At 36.2% G+C, this 25429-nt stretch overlaps 1 protein-coding gene across 27 annotated transcripts in view; it reads right to left on the bottom strand.

Annotated features, from left to right (window-relative positions):
• Window positions 1-25429, bottom strand: part of ADGRL3 (adhesion G protein-coupled receptor L3) — a 737803-nt gene that overhangs the window by 39463 nt on the left and 672911 nt on the right. For 15 of the 27 annotated variants that reach the window (XM_084758697.1, XM_084758710.1, XM_084758685.1 and 12 more), the window contains one exon: window positions 21834-21930. In XM_084758697.1, coding sequence (XP_084614823.1) covers window positions 21834-21930 — 97 coding nt within the window. Of the gene's footprint in view, window positions 1-4016; window positions 4146-21833; window positions 21931-25429 lie in introns of all 27 variants that reach the window. The other 12 variants (XM_084758684.1, XM_084758708.1, XM_084758707.1 and 9 more) reach the window with 1 other exon arrangement.

Here is a 25429-nt window from a genome sequence, read left to right as displayed (position 1 = left end):
TAGTGCAATTAAAAATGAAAAACACAGAAAGAGCACTGGAGTTGGAGTTTTCATAACTGCGCTATTTTGTGACTTGTAATTCTTTGCTTTTCCTGTACGAGGGGTGTTTTTCCTCCACTGAGCCTCGACAAATGCTGTGCTGTTTAAAACAAAAGGATCAAGCCTGTCATTTATTAGGCTCACATTAAGAAGGTGTTTAACTACAGGGAAAATATTAAACCCATTTATTTCTATGCCTCAAAGTATATAGAAAAATAGCTTGCATCCTCAATAGGAAGTTTTCTTTAGGTTGTAGCATCATCATACTTTACAAAATATTTTAAGAGTAGATGATCTATAAAGACAATCCCAAGGAATGTTTTTTTTTTCTAGGAAAAATCTATCTGTAATCAGAGATGAACAGTTTTTCTTGCTGTTTTGTTTATAGGATGTTTAAAATATCCAAATACAAAAACCCAGGAAATTACTGGGTCATATCACTTCAGAAGACTCTGGCTTATAATTCAATGACTCTTATTTTTTGACCCAAATATACTGTTGATGTTTACAAATTGCACAAAGTTATGAGTTGATATTTTCATATACGTATGTTTTGGTTACATTCCCTCACTAAAGGGGTAGGTTTATATTTTAAGTATTGATTTACATCTTAAAAAAGAGATGTGCCACATTTCAAAAGGGAAAGGAAATCCTAGCGAAAACTTTGAATTAGTTGTAGAAGGAGAATTCAAAATAAACAGCTGAACTGTTTACCAACAGATCCAAATGCTTCTAGGCTCACTTTGCCTCATCAAATGAGGGAGCTAAAATCAAAAGAGCCTGGCCTTGACCTGGTGTCACACTGTTAATTCAAAAGAGGGAGAATGAGAAAGAGGGCCCTAGCCTTTCCCCAGCACTGCTGTAATCTCTGCCACAGAGTCGGAAAGCCACAGGGAAATATTAATTTATACTCTATACAACTTTGCATTCCTACAATATATAATGCGTTCTTCACTGTATCCTGCCTTTTGAGTTTAGGTCTTTCTTTAAAGGTTTGGATTTGAATTCAATTGCTTTGAAAAGTACATTTCTTTCAGTAAAACCGCGACTTTCTCTTAATATAATGTTGTTTTGACAGGTCTTTATCTTTATAAAAACTTGAGTTTTTCATACTGACAAGAAAAAAAAAATGGTCCAGAAATACTATATGTGAGATTTAAAGTATTTCTATACATAGTCTCTATATTCAGTATAACAAATGTGAATCTTCATTTTTATTTCTAACTCTATGTACTTTGGTAACACTCTAAACACAATTTTTTTACAAATTTTAAGTAAAAGCATTTGCAAACAAGAATGAGTACTTTCAATCTGAATGCATCAATGCCTGACTAGCATTCGCACAGTTGAATTAGAGGATCCACAGGACAAAATCAAGTGGCAATTCAATATGAACCACTCCACTACATACCGAGCAACCTATATTTCCTGAACGATTTCACCTTGCCAGTAAATACATAAGTGCATTCATCTGAAAGCGCAAGATTAGCAACAATATAACAATCACCGAGATTCTTTTTTTTGGCTAGTTTTTCAAAACATACTTCAAGCACTACAATAGTTCCTTTAGGTCTTGAAAAGAGAATTGTAACATAAATACGGTACACACTTCAACTCTGACTTTTAAAACAAAAAAATTACCTAAGGGTTTTTTTTTTTAAAGAAGTCAGTAGTATTTATTGAAATAAAAGACAAACTCGTCTAGATAAAGTCTTTGTATGTTTATTGATAATTTTATATAACAATGTCTAGAATTACACAGGGAAAACACCATGTGCGTATGGATTATTTTAAATTTCAAATTGTAATTATTTTGATTTTTTTTGTTATATGCATTCTGTCTGGGAATGTAACCCAGGATGACCTTAAACTTGAGTGTTGAGATTACAAGTAGAGGTTTCTCACTGGAACTCACTAATTTAATCATTTTTACATGCATTCCATACTTTAAAAACTCCTTGATTTTTGGATGAAGACAGAAAGGTAAATATTGAGTTAGGAAAAACATTTCAATTAATAATTGTTAGTTTTTCCTTCTTTAAGCAATTATATATTATATACAAAAGCAAAACAAATATAATTTAAATTAGCATTTAAAACAATTGTCAACATCATGTGTAAATGTAATAATATTGAGTACACTTAATTAGTAAATGTGTTATAAAGAGTCACTTAACATCATTTGAAATGTGCTGATATCCCAGCATGTTTTAAATAGTTTATAATGACATATTTACTTATTACTTGGCCTATGGAGAACAAGGAAGAACAAAATAAAATGTCTTTTTTTTTCTACCAGACTGTTCTGCCAAAGCATGTCTTGCATACTATGCAGGGCACAATTCATAGAGCATCACAATAGAATAGGGACCCTGCAAAACAAGAGACAGTGCAGAGAGGGTAGAAAAGGACCAGAAACTGTCTCACCTTGATAGCTCTGTTTGATTAGGGAAATGGAATAAAAAAGGAAAACACATTGTTTGCCTTTAATATTAAAAGGATCACCAAATGAAAACAGAGTAACAGAGCTCTTCTGTATTCCAGAGTAACCGGAGTGGCATACCCAGGGCGATATACACATGTATGAGAAACAGACTGAGCACCTCAGCGATCAATATATGGGATCCTGGGGCCTGGAGGCCACTATGAGAGGGATAATTGAGCCTTGTGGACATCAGCAGACAAGTAATTCATACTCTCTGCCTCTTTTTTTGATTCTCAAAGTCTGTGAATCTTAGGCATGCCGGTCTTTAAGAAACTCGATGGGACTGAAAGTTTGCTCAATTACTTATTTGCAAACATTTTAAAGTCATCATTTATCGGCTAACTTTGGTACTTTAAAAATAGTTTCCAGATAATTCCATGCATCTGGGAAGGAGCCATGTGGGCAAGCTCAGATGGTGTGAGATGCTGCTGGCACAAAGCAGTGAGCAGCCCATTTTAGAATGGGGCACCAGTTTACACAATCACACCCCTGATCCTTTACCTCAGACGAAACAAAATGCTAACAAATAAACCACCAGAGTATAACAGAAATCGATCGCTAACCAATCACGTTCAATCGAAAGGAACCAAAGAGACCTCTATCTTGGTGGATTTTCAGGGCAGCGTTATTTTAAATAAATGGAACACTAGGTAGGATTTTGATCTTGTTCAACTTGAGTAATTTTTGCGGTCCTTTTATGTGCACAGAAAAAGTATACTTAAAAATGCTTTGTGGCCATAACAGATAGTTATGCTCATAAAAGGTAAAAGCCAAGCTTATGCTATCAGAGTTTTAAAGAGATGCATGCTCATTATATTTTGAGTGAGGATTTTTGCATACTTTTCAAGCAAGACAGTGCACACACACAAAAAAATATTCACAGGAAACCATGGTATAAAACGAAATTATGTGGCTTTCCTGGACCAACTCCACTGAAGGAGAAGAGAGGCAGCTGCTGCCTTCCAGCCTGCTGTTCTCACGCTTTAGGTCAGTGTACAGATCCCTGGAGTTAATCTAATGCTTTCATCAATACTAATGCCCTGTGCCTAGAGTGAACTTCATGATACGGCAAAGGAAGATTTATTTCCTCAATCTTATACCATTAAGACCACCGAATCAAGTCTTCCTTTATCTTACTTACCTTAGACAGATATTCCTGTGCCTCACAATAAGTACACAGGTATTTAATAGAGAAATAAATGAATTAACAGGGAAGTACTGACAGACCACAATACATTTCATAACAGCACAGGAAAACAAACACGTACTGATGAGTCAGGCATTTGCTTATCAGAAGGGATCTTACTTCTCACTAAGGAAACCTAAGGAAAATAGAAATAAAAGCACGGAGGAGGGGGACAGGATGTAAGGGACTCTGTGTGTCTGCTTCCAAAACAAAGAAAAGGCAGGAGAAAAGCAAACAGAACGTGCCCATAAAAGCTACATAAAGTGGGACTCTCACTTGAGAAAATTAAGATAAACTCCAGCACACCTTGTGCGTTGTACGTGCTGACAGAAGGGTTGTTACAGACCGCCGGTTCCCCAAGCAATGTATTATAGGGATTGTTAGTACCATGCGGACGAAGCAGAGCATTGCTTATAAGATGATTAGCCATGGCTCCTGGAGCAGCCCCATAGAAAGACAGAGAAAAAAAAAAAAGGTCAATCAGGCAAATGTGCTTGAAAAAAAGAAAGGAAACATTTAGAATGACAACAGTTGACATAGTCCTGATTACAGGCAGGCAGCTAAATAGACCAAAAAAATATGCCACTGGCACATACATTTGAACGATGCACATATTTGAGTAAGTGGGAAAGAAAGAATTTACAGTACTGGTTAAGCCACATTGAGGGTGCTCTCTTTCCCAAGATATATGCCAGGATATAGTCTCATGCTTGGTTAAAAAGTGAAACCAAAATTAAAGAAAATAAATTAAATCTTGCCATCCATACAAACAAAACACAAAGCTAAAGCCAGAAAAAGAAAAAGTTAAAATGCAGAAAGAAAGCTAAAGTTAAACAAAGACATTCCCTCATTTACAGAAACCATTGAATATTTTTCTTTTTTTTCACAAAAGTTAAAAAAAAGAATAAAATGCAACAAATATGATTGAACACTCATTTGGAGAGCAGTTGTTGACACACAGAAGAATTGGATATTTCTTAAAATTCTATGAAGACTATTAAAATTGAAATAAAATAAAGTACAAAATTTCATTAGTACACTATAATAAGCATACTAATCTGGTGACCTAACAAATATAATGAAAAGTTTATGGCTGTTAGCTTTAGGTAGAGTATTAACTTCATGGTATTAAGCAACATACACACACACACACACACACACACACACACACACACACACACATACAACACATATTTTCCATTTTCCAACTAGTTGTTCAAACTTTGGTCTACTAAAGTAACAAGTTTTATATGTTTGCAAACAGATACTATTAGTGTCTAGCATATTAACACAACTATGACAACTTGTTGCCTACAAAAACAATGAACTCTATGTAAAAGGTAAGAGAAATAACTACATTAAATCTACTTAGGCCATATATGAAAATGATATGTGGATTGTAATTCATGTCAGATGAAGAACATAACGTGAGTGAGGAAACAAAAACACAAATCTTATCAGAAGGCAGGCTGAGTGCAGGGATATGTAATTTAAATACAAGCTATAGACTGGGATAACGTTTGTCGTAAGTCTAAGGCAGGCTGAGTGCAGGGATATGTAATTTAAATACAAGCTATAGACTGGGATAACGTTTGTCGTAAGTCTGTGAGAACTTGTCATTCAATATTGATCTTAAACCATAAAAAAAAAAGTTTTTCAGAAGTCATTGTTAAAAAGCAAAAAAGTCAATATCAAAAAGCAAACAAAATCCAGTTGGAAACAGGTAGGCAATTGCAAACGGACTTTTCATAGAAAAGATGCCCAAGTGATAAGGAAGCTCACAAAAGAACTGTGATTATCCATAGGGGACGGCTTAAAATCACAACCGGATAACATCCTACGTACAGACTACGAACGGCTGCAGCAGTGACTGGAGAGAAGCCTGATCGATCGCACGTCACTGGTAGGGATGTTAAATAACAGTTACTCTAGGAAACAGTTTGGCGGGTTCTTATTAAACGGAGAAGTCACCATGTCGTCCAGCACCTGCATTGTAGGACACTGATTCCAAAGTAACTGAAATTTATGTTCGGGCTATAATTTGTACAGGAGACGTCACAACAGCTGTGTTTCTAATAGTCCAAAACAGGAAAGTGCTTTCATTTCTTTCAACTGATGGATAAGGTAGTCAAACAGCATCATATGTCTTACTACGGAAGACTACTAAGCAATCAAAAACAAACAAACAAACAAACAACAACCATCGTACACTTTAAAAACTAGCCAAGTCACTAATGATTATATCAGGAGACAAATGCCAAACCCCAAATTTACATACTATGTAATTCCATTTATATAGAATGCATATACATATATATTAAATGGAAAAGCATGTAAAGGGAAAACAAATGAAGGGATGTTAAGGATAAATGGTGGTAGGAAAATGGGCATGGTCACAAAAGGATACACTGCAGTGATAGAAACATGAAACAATTCTTCATATTAACTGTGAAAGTGGACGCATGACATGATTAGGGTCAAACTGCCCTCAATAAATGAACATACAAACCCAATTAGCTCAAGGAAAGCTGATGAAATCTGAGTAAGATTGGTGGAGTGTTACACAGCTCAATATCCTAGTTGATGGACTCAGTTTCACAAGACACTGGAATACATGATAGCGCCACACTGTTTTAAATAAGCACATACAGATCTATAATGACCTCATAATAAAAGTAAATTAGATAGTGTTAGCCACACAAAACTTTTTTCCACTCATAGGAAATATTTTAGAAATCTACAAGGGGAAAATTAAGCAATAACAGTGTTAATGGGTTTTTTTTTTTTTTTTTGAGTCATAAATCTTTGTCTGGTAAGATGTCGATCAACTGCCAAATATTTTAACCACATTAATGAGGAACTAAAAAATTAAAGCACCATGTAGCCTGTCAGTGCACTAAAGAGAAAAATATCATGTCTTTCAGTAAATAAATCATCGTTTGTTTTCTGTATGTCCTATGTGGAATTTGCATAGAACTCAACAAAATGTTTCACAAGTAAGAACTCAGAATTTGCTGGCTGAAGTTATACTGAATATTCATTTAAGTCCTCCTTCAGTGTGCAATGTTAGACTTGTTATTGGTCACAAGTTAGGTCTGTAAGTATGTTACTTTTCAATGAATATTTACAAATATCAGGCATTAATTCTTTTAAGTTAAAAATAATGTATTATATTGACTTTAGGAAAAAATGAAAGATCCTAAAATTTAGACATTGTTTATAGAATGTTTATGATTGTTTGACACAGATTTATTTACTCTGTAAAACATTTAAAAAAATCATATGTAAATAATGTATATTACAGAAAGTTGGTGTTCTAAATCAAATACCATTTATGATTGCTATAAGTAAGTATTTAAATGAAAATGAAACATATAACTGGAACTAAGGTCAAACCTTAAAATCGGAAAATACTAAAAAATATTTATATTCCTACAGATATGAAAAAAAAGTAAGGTTTTTATTTTATTCCAGAATTTGTTCTTCCCTTAATTACCACACATTCTGTAATAGGAATTAGTTGGAAAACAAACTCAGGGGAGAAGTTTCACACACTCTATTTATTTGCTTTCTAGAACTTAAGATGTAAAATGTGAGCTTGGAGATGGTTCAGTTGGTAAAGCGCTAGCCATGAGGATACAAGGATATGAGTTTGACAGTAACCACCTGAGTGAAAGGCCACATGCGGTGGTGAGTACATGGATTCATAGCACTAGGGAAAGGGAACAAGACGTTTTCTCTGCAGCTTACTGGTTTTTCTGCTAAAATCAGTAAGCTCCGGTATCATTGAAAAGCCCACTCTTAAGACCATCCCTGAAATCATGTGCGTACATATAATATTAAATCAACTCAATGGGGTGTAGTTATACATTTAAGAACATATATGAATATATATGGATATATTATAACAAATAAATAGAAAAAAGAATTTGAGGGTTAACAAGGCAACATATATAAGAAGGATTGGAGGGAGAAAAGAAAAAGGAAGTGATACAATTACATTTTAATTTACAAACTTAAATAATAAATGCTGTAAAAAAAATCACTATTTTTTTGTACACATCCACCCCCCTTCCTCAAAAAAGATGGAAAATAAAGAGGAAGACATCTGATAACCATTTGCTCTAGCCAGCTTCTTACACACACATACACACACACACACACACACACACACACACACACACACTGCACACACGACACAAATAAATAAAACGTCAACTATTTCTTTATCTTATAAAATAAAAATATTTTCAATATTAATATAAGACATGGTGGTGGTGGCATACGCCTTTACTCTTTAGCACTAGAGAGGCAGAGGCAGGCAGATCTTGGGAATTCAAGAGCAGGGTGGTCCACAGAGAGCTCCAAGATAGCCTAGGCTATACAGAAAAACTGTCTCAGAAAAAAAAAACTAGCTAAAAATATAAATACTAAACAATATATAACAAACAAGTTTGAAAGAATTCTGTACAAATGAGAAGCTGATGGCTCAATACTTTAGATTTTTTAAATTATTGTTCATTTTTACAAGCAACCCCAGAATATAGGTAGAAAATCATAACAATTGGAAAAGAAACACTTTCAGAATGTATTCTAGTGACGCTATTAAAGTGTTAACAGATAATCCTTCTGATTGTGTCTTTTCCATAATAACATTTCATTTCAGTACTCCCAGTATTTGATTTGATTTAATTTGATTTTGGAGTATATTTTCAAAGCACTTCAAACAGCGTGACTATGAATATAGGAAGACAAGCTGAGTTCTAAAGTCGATTTTCATTTTATTTCTTACGCTTACTTTTTACTCGAGTCCTACTAATGAGGAAAGGCTGGGCCACAATGGCTGACATGCTTGTACGTAATGAAAAGTATGCACTGCATAAAACAGACCTCAGTCTCGGCCACCTGACTTTTGAGAAAACTTCCGCAAGCTTTGGAGCATGTCAGAGTCAGTTACTGATCACACCGCATAAGGAACGGCATGCAGCCATCATAGGGGATTCACATAGTCTTTATAATCATGAAAATAATTTAATACTCTGGGGCAAAACTATATATTACTCTTTATTCTGGGTATAAGGAGCCTTTTTTTCCCCTTGATAAAATAAAAAGAATTACTATGTAAAATGTAGTTTTCTCTTTTAGTGTCCTTGGCCTTTTATAGCTCATGCAGCCTTTGAGGTCAGTGCTGGTTATACACGTGTTGAGCAGTACTTCAAGTGAGGGCTTCCGAGGTAGGAGCAAGAATGGGTAATAGCACATGGTGACCTGCTATTTGACAAACAGCCTAACCACAGAGGTCACTCGTGGGATGTGTTACCACAGAAGAGATGGAAAATGTTAGTAATCAAATTGTCACAGTTCTCTGGATAAATCCGATGTAAGAAATCACCTTTTCTAAAGCTATGTGGCGGTTAGCGCAACCTCACTAGGCCCTAATTTTTAATCAGCATCTCTTAAAGGGGGAGATGCTTTTAAGAAGCAGGAGGTACCCCATTCCTCCAGCCTGCACTCACACAGGCGTAGGCCATCTGACTTTTGAGCGGTGGCACTGACTATGCAGAGAGAAACAGACATGAAAACGAAGTTCAGCTTGTTACCAATGCTTGAATCTTTTAGCTAAAACCCTGTCCAGAACCTGTCACCTTGCTTCCATCTTTTGTGTTTAGAGGTTCTTCTATCTTTCCTTTAGGGCTGCCCGGCACTGCAGCACTCTCTGAGGCAGCCTGTACTGTTTGCTTCTGGCTGTTTCCCCAAAATGATGGAGGTCACTTTGAATTCTGAAATTGTTCTCCAGGAATCTGTCTACCTTGTCTCTTCCTCTTTCCTGGAACTGACTTCTGATTTGTAAACTTCCCTTCGAGCAGCTGTGAAATCGCGGAAGACGTCCAAAGAAGCTCAGTGTTTACAGACCATCTGCCACTGTTTTTTAGCTGAAAAGTTAAGCTTACCGGTTAGTTAGTTTGGAGACACAAGCAAGTTGGTCTTTGTGGGGATACGAGAGATAGCTAACTATGTGAAAAAGTGTTTCAGTTGTACCTTTTTTTTTTTTACACGGGAATGTAAATTCCAGGGAAACTAAATGCAGACGTTACCTTCAATGCTCTCTACCAAGTATGTAGAGCTCAGTAAAACAAACAAATGAAAACACCTTCTGCTTAACTAATGAACAAAGTTACAAGACTGATTCTGTCAAAGAATAGTGAAATCATTTCTGAATGGTTTTTTTTTAAAAGAATGATTTATTTTTATTTTATGTGTATGAGTGTTTCTCTGCACGGAAACATGCATATCATATGAGCATCACACACATACTTGGTTCCTGGAGAAGCCAGAAAAGGCCATCAGACTCCTTGGATCTAGATTTATAGGTATTTGTGAGCCACCACATGGGTGCCAGGAACCAAAACCAGGTCCTCTGCAAGATCAGCAAATGCCCTTATCCACCGAATCTTCTCTCTAGTACCAATTTGAAATACATTTTAAAATGTGCTCATCAGCCAACTGCTGATGGTATTTTCTTGTTTGCTTCTTAAAAAAAAAATACTGGATACACTTTTTCTGCTCCTGAAATTGTCCATGCAGAAATAAACTATTATAGAATTAGTTGTAGTGATAAAATGTTCTTCAAATGCTAATTTTTGGGGAGTGACAACAATGCCCTCCCCCAAACAAACAAAACCAAATTAGCTGACACAATTCAAAGGAGAAAAAAAAAAAAAAAGCTAAATTAGGCTAAAAATGAAGCAGCTATGTAAAAAAAAATGTCCATTTCTTAATCTGAAATCTGGTCATTACCTCCGCATACATGTATTATCTGCTGCAGAAATGAGATTTAGCTGTGTAGTAAAATATGAAGAGGATGTATGACTGAATCTGAACCCATGCCTAGCTATCCGGAAGGAGCCAGTCCGTCAGCCTTTTATTTCTGACTCATGAAAGATGGCGGGCAAACAGGTTTTCTATGTCCTATGTTGAACAACACAGAGAAGCTGCTTTTATGGTTATTGAGACAAATAGGATCTAAAGTCCTGGAAAAGATAGTCATTTTTAAAAGGCACTTTATTTTTTTTTCTTTATCGATGCCTCAAGAATGAGACCTGTAACAATGGCTTTTGAAAGAGCGACCCGCAAATGGAAGAATAGCAATCCGTGTCATCATTTCAATAGGGAGCTTCCCCACGAAGTGTGCCACCTCTTTCCTTCTGGCACTGGAGTGTGCGTTCTGCTATCAAGGCACCTGGATGGCAGGTGTAACCTGTGTCAGTTCAGTGTGGTGATTAGACAGCGACTGGAAATCTAAGACAGACCAGGGTGCTTTCAAATTGTGAAAGCGGAGACAGATCTGAGGCAGGATGAAAGTCCGCATCTCACCTCAATGTCTATTTTATCATTCGGAGACGTATTTCAGACAGCATTTCTTCTTGACAGAAAGCTAACAAAAGTACAAGGATAAGCTCTTAAAATAGCTTGATTGCTACTCTGCACTGTGCCTTGCATACACCGTGCTTATATTCTCATCTGATCACCAAGCTTAGATGGCCCAAAATTTTATAGTTTAAAGTATTAATGATTCAATAAAATAAGAGAATACAAGTCTTCCTTAGGAACCACAGAACAATAAGGCTCAATGTTCAACCTCTTATTAATTACAGAGAGGATGACGACTACTTTTTTTTTATCCTAATCAGTTTTACCATGATAACTCCTTTCTTTACCTCAGGCCCCCACGCTGTCCTTTGTCATTCTATCTTGCTTGCATACATAGTTTTTTGGGTTCAAGGTCACACATGACATGGTTAATCTCACTTGTAGATATTTAAAGCAGTGAGTTTTAAAGGCATTTTAAGGATCCCTTCTAACCAAAAAAGGTTTCAAGAGAATTTTACTTTGATCCTTCTAATAGTTTTGTAATATTCTCCCACATAGTTTTCATAATATTTGATTATTTTATATCAAGCTATATACAATGGGCTAGTAACATGAGAGTAGTTATTTTTTTTAAACAAAGACCCTTCTAAAACCACAGAGAAGCAATTAAAAGACTATTTTAAATATTTTGTTTCCTCTCCATCACTTTTTCTCAATAAGAAAGTAATATCTGTACCCTTTTCTTCCACCTACAAGAAAACAACATCGTATTCTCATATGTACAAGATGAAGTCATTATTTAAAAAATACTAATACAATTTGGCTTCCTCAAAATTATGTATAATAACTCACAAAATAAATTCCTATTTTTAATGTTCTAGGTCAAACAATGAATGAAGTTACAAAGTGTCAAAGAAGCAATATTTTGTTGAAAGTCAAGAGCTCACTTGTCATTTTTTTTCTAATATCATACAATGAAAACCTGACATCTTGATTTATCACACTGTGCACTTTTAATAGCCAACAAGTTTGCTATTAAATTTTAATCAACCTGCCTATTAAATTTCATTCAAATGGTTTGGAGATACTTTGGCTTCTTTTAATAGCTAATTCATTCGCTGGGATTCTATTAAGATGGATTTCAATGACACATTTCCTCTGAAGTACAGAATGGCTTATTGTTAGTTCAATATAAAATGAAGGACTCTGCATGCTGAGCTGTAGTCTCTTCTTTAATATTGCAATTCGTAGCTTTGGGTGGGAACATGTCTCAGCCCTTTCAGTTTGTCTTAATGGGTTTATGTCCAGACGAGTGAGGTTTTCTGTAACCAATACTTAGAAGTCAAGCTCAAGGGTCAATGTGTGCATTATTTCTACATGACAAAACATCTCCAGAATGTTGTCAGATGTGTTCTTATCAGCTCACATCCTCAGGGGCAGCACAGGTTGTCAACTTTTTGCTGAGACTTCGTAATGTCAGACTTACATTTTGTTATCTCCTGTCACTACAGTCTTCTGTAATCCATATCGCTAGACATGCTTCTGACCATGGGCTTTGTTCTCTGAAATCGCTTGGATTTTTTTGTTTGTTTTGGTTTTGGTATTTTTTATTTTGTTTCTGAATTATTGAACTTGATTTATTGGTGTGAACTTGATTTCATAATCTCAGCACTAGCTTCTTTTATATACATTACTTATGTCTCCTTTTTATTGTCTTACTTGTGTATTTTGTTTTACATTGTTTTAATTCTAAGACAGCCTATGCTTTACTGTAAAGATTTTAAAATTCAGTTGTATTTTCATTTGGTATTTGCTCCATGTTATCAGATGCAGTACAGTGCACATGTTGCTAGTGAAGGAAGTGTTGTATTAGATAGTGATAGTGATAGTTTTGAAATTGAATGGGAAATTAATCTGAAAATTAATGGGAAAAAAAAAACGGCGGCACAGAGTCTGGTGACTCAAGAAAACAGTGGTAACTCAGGATCCTCAATGAAATATTTTCACAACAGAGGAAGCAGCAGCTGCTCTTAGATGGGATGGACCTATGTTCCTTTTTGTTTGGGCTCAGTTAATTTTGTTACTTCTGAAATGATGTGTCACTTCGTAGTCCAGACTGCTACTCATAATTCTCTACTCGTGGACACCGCATTGCTGAGAGAACAGATGTGTTCTCCCATGCCCAGCCCGCCATTCACTCCCTAACCTCATGTTATGTGGGCAGAGAAAGTATTTACATGTTCTGTTTACCTGCCACTTAGGGCTAAATGTCTGAAAAAGAAAAATATACCAAGGCCGAAGATAACAGACTGACTTTCCTTAACCACAGAAAATAGCAGCAAGCCTGTGTTCCTTTTTCATAAAAATGTCTTACTAGAAAAACATCCGTGATTACAGCATTCAAAGATAACTAACCAATTCATTTCCTGATCATCAAATTCTTAATAATCTGAAAATGGTATGTAGTTATTCTCAAAGATTAACTTTAAATTTTATGTTTGTTCACTTTTGCCAAATAAAACTTTTGAACCAATGAAAGTATGACTGCTTGGGAATATAAAATAGTTACCAAAGTCGAAAATATAAAGCAATTAGTATAATTCACTACCTACCTTGATTTTTTAAAATATTCAGTAAGTTTGTAAAATTACTTTCAATAGGCTCATTCTGAATAAAACTTGAAGTATCAAACTGAAAGCAATACATAAAACATATGTCTGAAAAAACCAATGTTCTCTATCGTGTGTGGATCCTGGTTTTTGGTGTAGGGATATGGATGTGTCAGTATAAACAAAGGTTACCAAACTAAGGAAGACACCACGAGGGAGAGAAAGAGTTGTTGAAGGTGAAGGCCAAAGGGACCCATGGGACATGAACTCAGGGGTGGGATAATACAAGGAAGGCACAGGGTGTGGGGAAGATGAAAAATTAGATAGATTAACAAAACCAATTCTTTTTGAAAGTGCGATAATGAAATATGATACTCTGCGTGACAATTTTCAAGTGTCCTTGAAATATGAATTGAAGAAAGTATCCAAGAATGGGGAGAATTTTGACTCTTCTATTCAGGAGACATAGTTTACATATTACCATAACCTACTACATTATATTGAGACTGAGGAGCTTGCAAGAAATACTTTTCTACTTCTTAAATCAAGACTTATTCTCTTGCTTCAGTCATTATATCCTCTCCATTATATCTTAATTCATGAATGACATCTTGGATTTGTGTACTAGGTAACTTGCATAAAATAGTAACTACATTATTAGAATGAATTATAGAGAAAGCATAATGAAAATCATCAGAGAATCTGTCAAACATATCTTTGGTATACCAAAAGTTAGACTGAGCTAGTGAAGTGTAAGTCTTTACTTACAATTTAGTAAATGCTATTTTAATTGGATATGTCATAATTACATTTATTACAATCTATACTTTTTTCTAGTAAGTGGTTTTCCTAATCATAGGTCACCCTTCACATATTAATTTGTGATGTAATAGAATTACTTCCTTTTTACTTCAAAATGATGCCTAGTTCTCATATTAGGTGATTAAAAATAAAGGTTATTTGGAAATACATTCTTGAAGGCTGGGCTTGGTGGCACTCGCCTTTAATCCCAGAACTTGGGAGGCAGAGGCAAGTAGATCGCTGTGAGTTCAAGGCCAGCCTGATCTACAAAAGCGAGTGCAGGACATCTAGGACTGTTACACAGAGAAACCTTGTCTCATAAAACCTTAAAAAAAAGAGAGAGAGAGAGAAATACATTCTTGAAAACATAACATGTATTCATTGTGATCATGGTAGGCAGAGGCCAATGGAAGGAAGCAGATGACGAGGGTCAGGCTCTTCCCTGACTTTTGGCTGGTTCCTTTGTTTCTAAGTGCCATGAAGTGAGCAGCCTTCCCCTTTACTTGCCTTTCCATATTGCTGAAGTCTGTCTTGGGTTTGAAATAAATGGGGCCAGTTCATTTTAGATGGCAACCACTGAAACCATGAGCCAATGTAAGTAGCCATTGTTCTTGGCTGTTCCCCCACAACATTTAAATGCCAACAACTTCAAATGCCAACGCTGTCTCCTTTACGGAAAAAAAAACGCCACCTTTTCACATGTTGCTCATGCCACACAGTTCTAAGAAAGATAATGCCAAAAACAAAAAAACCCATATTATGCCTTTAGAAAATTATATTAAATGCAGTAAGATTTCAAAAGTAAATAAAAGGGCTGTGTAGCATTTACATTAACAATTTACCAAGGTGTACTTGGTACTTACACTTACACTGTAGCCTGATTTTACTCCAGGAGAGTCAAAGATACCACAGTGAGCTGATTAGCCTTTAAGAGAGAAGGCTGTTTGTACAGGGATCTATGAAAGCTTTAAGTAAACATAACAACAACACATACATTCGTGCTCATGACTGAGCACCTTTCTATGAGCCTCTTTTATATGATGGAACTTTATCACAGGGCAGAGGTGAAAGCAGGGAGGAGGGGACTGCCTAGTAATTGCTCAGAAGCACTTTCTCCCTTACTTCTGCCAGGACGTTTAAACAAATAGCTTTGCTCCTGACTGGCTGAAACTGATAGGCAATGTGTTTCCTTTTGCCAGCGGATGGGGCACTCATTCGGAATGCATTCGGCTTCCTTGAGTTAGGAATCATATTAATACCATGACCTCTCTATTTGAGTCAGTTTCTGGCCTTTAACATCAGTTCTTACGCTGCACTTGGTCATTAAACCTGATCTGTAACAGAGAATTCTTTATCTTATTGCACTTCTTTAGGTTTTTATTGATGACAGATACAAAGGAAGAAATTGACACAGAAATCCTCACTCCACAGTAGTAATAGAAATGACAAAGATGCAAGAATAAATGTAAGAGAGGAAGGGCTGAGTTATGTATGCCCCGGGGTACTCATTTGCTCCTCATAATGCTTGCTCATAACAAAACGTATGGTAAGCATGCTGTTCTGATTTATAAAGCCATGCTACCACCATAAGCAGATTATTAAATCGTTTTGCAAACTTCAGAAGGAGATGTCAGATTATATTAGGAGCTGGTTAATATTTACAGCGAGTGATTTTATAATCCTTCAGAACAGCAAGGCTTTGGGGGCAATATCACTTCTTTTATGCACATGAATCAAATCATATTTACTGATATTAATAAAGTGCACTGGATGCTTGTGCTGTTTTACCCTAGTAACTTTAGTTTATATAAATCATTAATCGCAGTCAAACGCCCCTTACATTTGTTCATTTGCATTTGCTTTAAGAACATAAAAACAAAATATGTTTGGAAGCCTGAATATTAATGAGGCAGCAGGTGATTTATTGTGAAGTTGCTTCTGCTTCACTGACCAGCCTCCTGAGAAAGACAACAGGGGCTCTGAGAAGACATGCGGTAAAAACGGGTCTAGTCACATCCCTTGCTCTCTACCCAGCGGTTATTTAGCAGGGCTGTCTGAATTAAACTAGTGTTCTCTAGGCTGCTGGAGGGTAGGATGGGGTTTGGAAGCGAACAGGGGACAGTGCTTGCTTTTTTATCACAATATAAGGAAGGAAGAAATACAATATCTTTATTTGGTTGATATTAAAATATAGCTTCAAGTCAAGATGGAAAACAGGAATACATTGATAGAATTTCGGTTTTTCTAATTTAGAAGGGACAATTCAGCTTTATTAATTTATCTTTCCTCCTTCCTTCCTTCCTTCCTTCCTTCCTTCCTTCCTTCCTTTTGGCAATCTTCAAGCTAGCATCATGTTATGTTAAATTATCAGTATTTCTTTTCCTTGGCATTTAAGGCAGCAACTCATTCATCCCACCTATTTTTTCTGGATAATAAAAGGGAAAGGAAATGCTGAGCAGTGAATGGGGAATTTTAATGTCTGGCTCCTTGAGACACGGGCAAGAAGCAGTTTTTATTCCATTTAGGTCCTTATTCCAAGGACTCTGAAAGACTAAGCCCTTTGCCAGAAGTCACTGAATTAAATTGTGTAATTCTTAGAAGTACTCTGTGAGGCTACGGAGTCAAGCCAGTACTCGCAAATGTCTCCCTGGTGGCCTTCTTCCCCCATTTCACCAGACATGCTTCTAGCAGGTCAGGCCAGCTTTTAAAGTTAGCTAGCTGTGCTCTTACAAATTTACGGAAATAAATAGATTGTCACAGGCCATCACGATTTTACTGACGACATACATGCATGAAGAATGTTTATGCAGATTGACGTAACTCTGAACCATGAAGTGAGAATCTATCTGCACTGATAAATATTTACATATGTAAATATCATTCTTTCAGCATGAAACAATTCAATATGGCTTACATAACTAGAGCCTTTCTGGTCAGGTCTTCAAATGTAACATTGCATCATGATGTGAAAAATAGAGGTAGGGACATAAGGGAGAAATAAAAGGCTATGACACTAGCCAAACCCTTTCCCCGGAAGGAAAAAAATCTTTTTCCCCCTAATTGAGCAGAAGCATGTTTTTGAAATTGCTACAGACTAGGATTAAGGTTGAGGCACCCAACACATTGGAGGAGCTAGTTTGCAAACCTGGATTTTAAACAAAAATGTCTAACCTCAGTTTCATTAATCAAATAAAAGTAAAACTAAATGTCATCATGATGCTTGAGGTAACAAAAACATAATAAAATCTAATTTCAGGATCCTTATTTCTATTTAGATATAGAAGGGAGCTTTGGATTAACTCAATTTTCAGTTGCTGTTAATGATATTATCTTATAATTGTTCAAGATAAGATTTCCTGAGCAAAGATGAGGAGGAGGTAGAGAGGAAAGACACCTCAGCTACCTTCCCAGTGGTGCCAGCAATGAGGATGAAATTGATTTATTTGCACATAACCTTGGGAGGAGCTAGTGTTGAGTATAGCCATAGCCTCCCAACAAAATAGTGAATATTTAAGTAAAACAGTGAATAAATCCTCTTGCTGACAGCCAAGCCTGTGGCAACGTTGGCTTCTCCCACAGTTACACTTTGCTGAAACGTTACATTTACCCTACACCTGGTGTAAAGGTCCCTTTCCTGGTTTGTACGGTGCCACCAGAAATGCTACTTTTGTAGTTGTTCTCGTGGCAAGAATTGCAGATGTGCTCAGATGTGCAGCACTGTGCCATGCACATGGGAAAGGAAAAAAAGCCTTTGAAAATGTTTAGGGAATATTTATGGAAACAGTTTCATAAATACAGATAGTCAAAGCTCATTACCTAAGTGAACAGTTAAAAAAGACAGGTGGCCAAAACAATAGAATTGCAAAGAGAACACGTAAATTGAAAACTACCAACAAGTTTTCCTGGGTTTTATATGAGATGAAGAAAAAAGTCCCAATCACAATCAAGTTTTTTTTTAAATATTGAGAAATCTAGAAAGATAATCTGATAAAGGCAATATATATGATACAGCAAGTTGATTAGGAAAAGCCTATCTGAGATGGAAACAAACAAACAGGAAACCCAAATAGTAACAAAAATATTAATAGCCTCTGTCCTGTATGACAGACTCTTCATTTTTAATAGCTCCTGAGTAGGTGTGATGTTTGGGGGAAAAAATAGGTTAAGAGATACAAAATTTAAAACAATACTCCTCTGATATACTGAGAAGTAATATGAATTAGAAAGAAAACCTAAGTTAAGGGTAAAAGGTTTTTTTTGACCATAGCTTGTAGTTTTCATGGGTCAACACTCTCAAAGTAAGAACAAAACAAAATAACAAAAAAATAAATTATGTGCATATCTAGCTTAGATATGGAATTTTCCCCAAGTTTTACAGCTGAACCCAAGAATGAATGGGAAGTTAGACCATATGAAGATGGAAAGATGGAGTGTCTAAGATGCTTATTTTAATAATAGAGGATATAATCTTTTGAGTTCACAGATGTGGTTATGTTGTTGAGGTGGCTGAAGCGTTTATCTGGGAATATGGATCTTGGATGTCACATACCTAAATACGTTACACACGCTTGAATGCAGGGGAGATATGATCCTGGGGAATAAGACGAGATTAAAGAAGGAAGTTAAAGACTATCTTTAGAGATATAACAAGAAGAAATAAATTTTCAAAGTGTTCTAATCACATGAGATTAAAAAAAAAAACACAAGATGAATTAGGGAGGGTCTTCTGAGGCTTTATTCCTAGTGCAGATGCTATTTGACAGTTGAAGGCTTCAGGGGTGAGGAAGAGCTACGTCCCTTTAGGAATGTGGCCACCTGAAGGTCATCCATGCTGCAGTGTATGAGTATACACATGAGTATGTGGTCAGCACTAACTGGACTCTGTACGTTAAAACATTAGGGGAAAAACAAAAACAACAACTGAAGACATGAACTTGAAGGGTGTGAGTCCTAGAGAGAGGTGGGAGGGGACGATGAGGAATATGATTGGGGGAACAACTGTATACATGTAGGAAATTTTCAAAGAAAAAAAGAAGGTGAAAATAAAATGGGAGTTTCACAGTTGGGACACCGGGGGAGAGGAGGGGTTTCACAGGAAAATGAACACAAGAAATGAACAAGAGTCCTGTGACTTTCATCCCTACTAATGTTGCTGAGTAAAAGGAAGGCTGTGTATCCTGAACACATGTCATATCAAACACTCATTTCAACCCCTTCCCCAAGGCATTATTAAAATAACTTACTCCCTGCCATAAGAATTTTAAGTCCCTGCAATTAACAGCTTCATTAAATATCTTCAAAAGAGTCAGATCCTTAATGAACAGACTAATATGTAAAAATCAGTCGATACAAAAATCAGTTTGTTTCACTTAAATTTATTGTGGATTTGCCCCAGTCGTCTTCATATCCCCATACCCAAAGTTGATGGAATTTGAGGGAATTGGTTGGAAAGAAATAAAAACCAGAATCATCGCTCACTGAAGCATTGGTTGCTGTTCTTGCACAGCACAGTGTCTTTACATTAAATCTGATCTCAATAGTAGAGGGAAAAAATTGAATTCATGCAGCGTACCCATCCTCACAGGAAGAGTAAAGACTAGCACGTCATTCGAATCCCATTGTCTCACCCTTTCTAAGCACCAACTCTTCCTTGGCTGCTGAGATCTCTGGAATCAAGATACTCTGGCTGGATCTTACTGAGAGGGCTAGTTTCCTTCGTGTGATCAAACTGCAAAGCGTCTACAGATGGTAATACTTAACAGCATTGAACATCAGTCACAAAGGGAGCAAATTACTCTCAAGGCCACCAAGGCATGGGTGATGACTTAGAACATGAAGTGAAAAAAAAAATACTGATATTTCCATAAATTTTCATGAAGAAAACATGAGCACTGTATTGAAAAGGAAGAGTCTTTGAACGAGACTTTCAAAATAAGCATTATCTAGTGAATAAAACCGAGTAATGAAAGAAGAGTGTAGCTGTCTGATTTTAATGCATTTTCTTGTACTTAGATGAAAATTACCATTCACTGTTTTTACTTATCATGAAGTAATACAGACGGTTTTAAATATCACTAATTACAGTTACTTTCTCAGTGACTCAAATAAAACCCACCTAAGGAGGTTAAAGTAAGCCAGAATGCCTGAGTCAAAATCAGCTTGCATACCACTTTTCCGAGCACTCCATTTGTAGTCGCATAAACATGCTGTCCTTTAAGTGAGGGTACCTGGAGCTCCAACATCACACTTCTTAATCATAAAGCGAAATAGCTGTACAAGCTCTTTCTAAATATCATTACAAAACCCTCATGGAAATGGGCTTAAGACAGACTGATCAATTTGTTTGACGTTAAGACAAAACAACAATGTAAGTAGCAAAACAATTTGGTTCATAAAAATGACAGCTTCCCAGATAAAACTGTGATGTAAAGTACTTTCTAAACCTCACTGTAAACTGTATTCACTTGTTTCTATGGCAGCTGAGCTATTTCTGATGCCTCTCTTCTGTTTCTCCTCTCCTCCTCGTCTCCCTCATCTCTCTGTCGTCTGTCTGTCTGTCTGTCTGTCTCTGTCTCCATTTCTCTGTGTTTCTGTCTCCATTTCTCTCTGTCTATCTGTCTCTCTGTTTCTCTATCACACACACATAAACTCACACATCCACATGCACGCATAAGCACAAGAGAGAGAGAGAGACAGAGAAACAGGGAGATACATGTCGATCGACTGCTCCTCTTACAAACAAAATGACAATTTGTGATAGCTTCATCTCAAAGTCTAAATGAAGATCTTGGAGCAGCTTATCCACAAGTCTAATGTGAAAGCCCCCTCCCCACTCACAAAGCATTATACACATTTTTTCATTTCTAGATCTTTAAATAGCCAAAATTGTCTGGATACATCTTTTGATATTAAGGTTAGAGGTAATTTTGACTTTTCTTGCCTAACTCTGACAGTTTATTTTTACTTCCACAAAGATGATGAACTCGCCTTATACCCGGGACAATGGGAACTCTATGGTGCTTAGCAGATTATACAGCCATTTCATTGCCCATTTTCACTGCTTCGAATGAGGCCTAACATCCCAGCAGTTTATAACCATGTCATATACCTAGGAAAAGAAGTTTTTCATTTCTAATTTGTCTCAGAAAAGATTTTCTGAAAATTCGGTATTAAAAAGAAACCATGGATAATGGAAGACAGTGCTGCACTCACCAGGCTTCAAACCCTACAATATTTCATTTTACATGGAACAGGGGTCAGAACACGCATCAGTAGCAATGCATTTAAGAACTTCCTACATTCTTCAGAAAAGCAGTAATTATGAACCATCACTCTTAAGTACCTCTGTTGAGGGATGCTGAGCTGTTTATGTCCCCAGTGATGAAGGATGACTCTGACTGTTTGCGGACAGTGTCATTCCACATTCTCCGAATTCGGCTCTGAATAGAGAAGGAAGAAGGAGACAAAGCCATTTAAAAAAGTGACTTTTCACACACATTTTAAAGTTTCCGTCAAAGCTATATGAGGTCTCTGTTCCTAGCAGCTAGTAAAAAGGCATTTCCACACATTTGCAACACAGTGGCACGAGAACATCAGAAATCAAATTAGGGATGCTATTTACTGTCATTAGGCATTTTCATAGATTCCCATGCCGCAACAACTAAAACTAATTGTTTAATGGAAAAGGCAAAGTACTAGACCAGTGTTAAACAGAGAAGCGTATAGTCCAGACAGCTTTAGTTTCGAAAGTAAAGCAAACTAAGAAGTCAGACTCTGACAAGAATCGAGTAACAAAAGAATTTAGAGTGCTATTGAAATGCTATCAAAGTCACATTTTCTGTGAGTTTTTCTAGAAGACCTATGACATTTCAAAGCTTACATACCTCCTGACTTTTTCTGAGGAGTTAATAGAAAATATCTCAGCTGTATTCATTGTTTCACGGTAGGGTGGATGGGGGGCTTTACAGGTACCTGAGAGGTCCTCCCTTATGCTCTCTATTTCTAAATTCTAATTTCTAAGAAGCAGATCACTCACAAAGAAAGTTTCTGTCTGTGAGAGAAGTTTTCTATTTTATGGTGTTTTGTCGTTTTAATCAATTGGGGTTCAAAAATGTTGATTTTTCTGAGCAGGAATCAACATATTTCCAGATATTGTTTCAGAGATGAAATGCTCAACTAGAAAATTTTGCTGATTCTACTAGTGAGCCCAACCTCACCAGCTAGTCATCTTCCAGCTACACTGAAATAGTAGGAGTAGTTACTCTTAGTCTTAAAATATGCTAAGAAGTAGTCAGCCATGTTGGTATATAACATATATCCCCCCCCCCCCGATTGAACAGCAGATACATGTATATATGCATATACAGCAAAACTCATCACCAACAACAGGATATGTCTTAGAATATGGAGGTGAAAGAAACAATTATATCACATCCATACAGTAAAATACCACTTTAAAGAAAGAGTCATAAAGACAGAATAATGAATATATTACTAAGAGAGAATAGACAATGAGGATGTCAATGAAAATATAAAATTCAGGACAGTTTGGTGAGGGGCAGTCAGATGGTTCAGGACAATGTCATACAAGGGAGATAGTACACTGGGGACATTCTTTTTCCAAGTTGAATGTAGAATTGACAGGTGTTCATTTATCTAATGTTTCACAATTTCATAGTCATTACATGCATTTGTTTATTGTTTAAGTGACATATATGAAAAGAAGACTACATCTAAAATACAATAAAATACACGATGAAAGGTAAATGGCAAACTATCAGAGGTCAGTCAACGTGAGGAGAACATTCTGTATACAGTCCTATAAATTGATGTTGGCCTGATTCCTATATTATTAACTTGTTTAAGTTATTACTTTCAGGAAGTAAGTCAATGGGACCGGAAAGTGAGGAGGAATTAGAATATTTGTCTTGCCAGTCAAGACCCTCCAAAATTACAGTTACTACGTAATACTCGTTATATGTGGATAATTTCCTTTCTTGCATTTTTCTCAGCCATCCCTTCAGGGTTTTGAAACAACCAAAATTAAATCTGTTCACGTACTCTCAGCAAAACTTTGGGATGCATCCCTTGTCCTTCCCATGGCTTCATCTCCCATCCTTTCTCAGAGAGTCAGGTTTTCTCAGTCTCCCGGAGGACTTTTTCACCTATCTAGTAATGTTCTTTCTGCTCCTGAATTTGTCGGTGCTCTCATCCTCAAGTGTCTCATACTAAGTCTCCTCTAACTCTGACCAGTGATTCCCTGAAATGATTTCCCTGACTGAGAATGATCTTCAGCTGCTGGCATCAATACAGACCTCAACACACAAGGACACATGTTTCTTCATGACTGAATCTGTGCAGTCACCGGGCCCTCTCATTATCACGTTACTTCTCTTTCCAGCTTTCAAAAACCTGGTTTTAGTTTTTTATCTGTTTGTTAATACATCTTTATTTATCACCATGAGAATTAAAGTTCTATGATATAAGGAATGTTATCTTTTGGCCATTTGATTTATTGCATTATATAGGAGGCACTCAGCATGTCTAAATTCAAAAGTAAAGGAATAGAATTATTATTTTAGAAGTTCTCTGATGTAACATTTGTGCTTATATGCCAGAATTTCTCCTTTATAATGATGAAAAATTAACAGTTTCATACACAAAGGCACAATTAATTTTGAAACATATTTCTTTGCTTTAGAGGGACTTTGATTTATTAATTCCCGTGCTAGCTAGTCCTGCAGATCTATAATCAGTTGATGCGGTTAAAAGAACCAGATATATCTCTCTTGCACATGTATTTCTTAAAGTACAAGGAATCGATTTTGTTAAGATATAAAAAGAATTGTTTATATAAACTTAATTTATTAAGCTTCATAAACAAATCTGATGATAAATGACATTTGTTGGGATAAATTGTTGTTGGAGGAAGACTGCTTGCTCAGCATGTGCAAAGGCCTTGGTTTGACATATAGCATTACAAAAAGAAAGGAAGACAGACAGAGAGACAGACAGACAGACAAGAAAAGTGAACTCTTCATTTAAACTGCACTACGTAATTTAAGCCTTCCTGAGAGCAATCTAGACATCATCATATTTTCTACTAAACCATGGGAGATTAGTTGGCCAGCCTTAACACAAATTCATGCATTACCCTCACAATATTACACTGTGGTCTGGAGAAATGGCAAACACTTTACCAAAAAGCTTATAAAGAGTCCTTGGTCAAGGACAGTTTAGCAATGGACTATGGAGAATAGGATAGAACACTTCTACCAATGATGGTTTGGTGGTATTCTTCACTGCACTAGAGCATTCTGTTTTCAGATACATAACAATGTGTGAACTACATTTTTCACTGAACATGTCTTATTTTTCTGTTTTTCTCATTTGTATTTTTTGCTTCATGTATTTGAGTGCTTTGGTTGCATAGATGTCTGTACATCCCATGTGTACAGTACTTACAAGGGCCAGAAAAGGGTTTTAGGTATCTTGGGACTGTGAACCACATGTGGGTGCTAAGACTCTAACCTGGGTCCTCTGGAAAAGCAGCCAGTGCTATTAACAGCTGAGGTGTCTTTCTACTCCCACATATCATTAATATATATATTATATATTATATAATATATATATTATATATATATTATATATATATTCAGTATGTAACAAAGAATTGTTATATTTATTGAATATATGAGAAACTTGAGGATCATTTGCATAAAATTGTCAATTTCATTTCAATTAAGAATTTTTCCTTTACATACTATAACCACTCTTATGTCATTAATAATTATGTGAATTTTGACTGTATGTTTAATAATCTAACCCCTTTAAATTTAATCTTTCCTTTGAGAATTCCATGCAGGTGCGCAATCTATTATGATTACATGTAGTCTCTACTCCCTGCTCTACTTTCTCCTAGACTTCCCACCATGCTTC

Source organism: Acomys minous (assembly GCF_964271855.1).
Source record: "Acomys minous genome assembly, chromosome: 15".
Taxonomy (NCBI): Eukaryota; Metazoa; Chordata; class Mammalia; order Rodentia; family Muridae; genus Acomys; species Acomys minous.
Note: the sequence above shows the minus strand (reverse complement) of the source record. Positions and strands in the feature narration are given on the sequence as shown.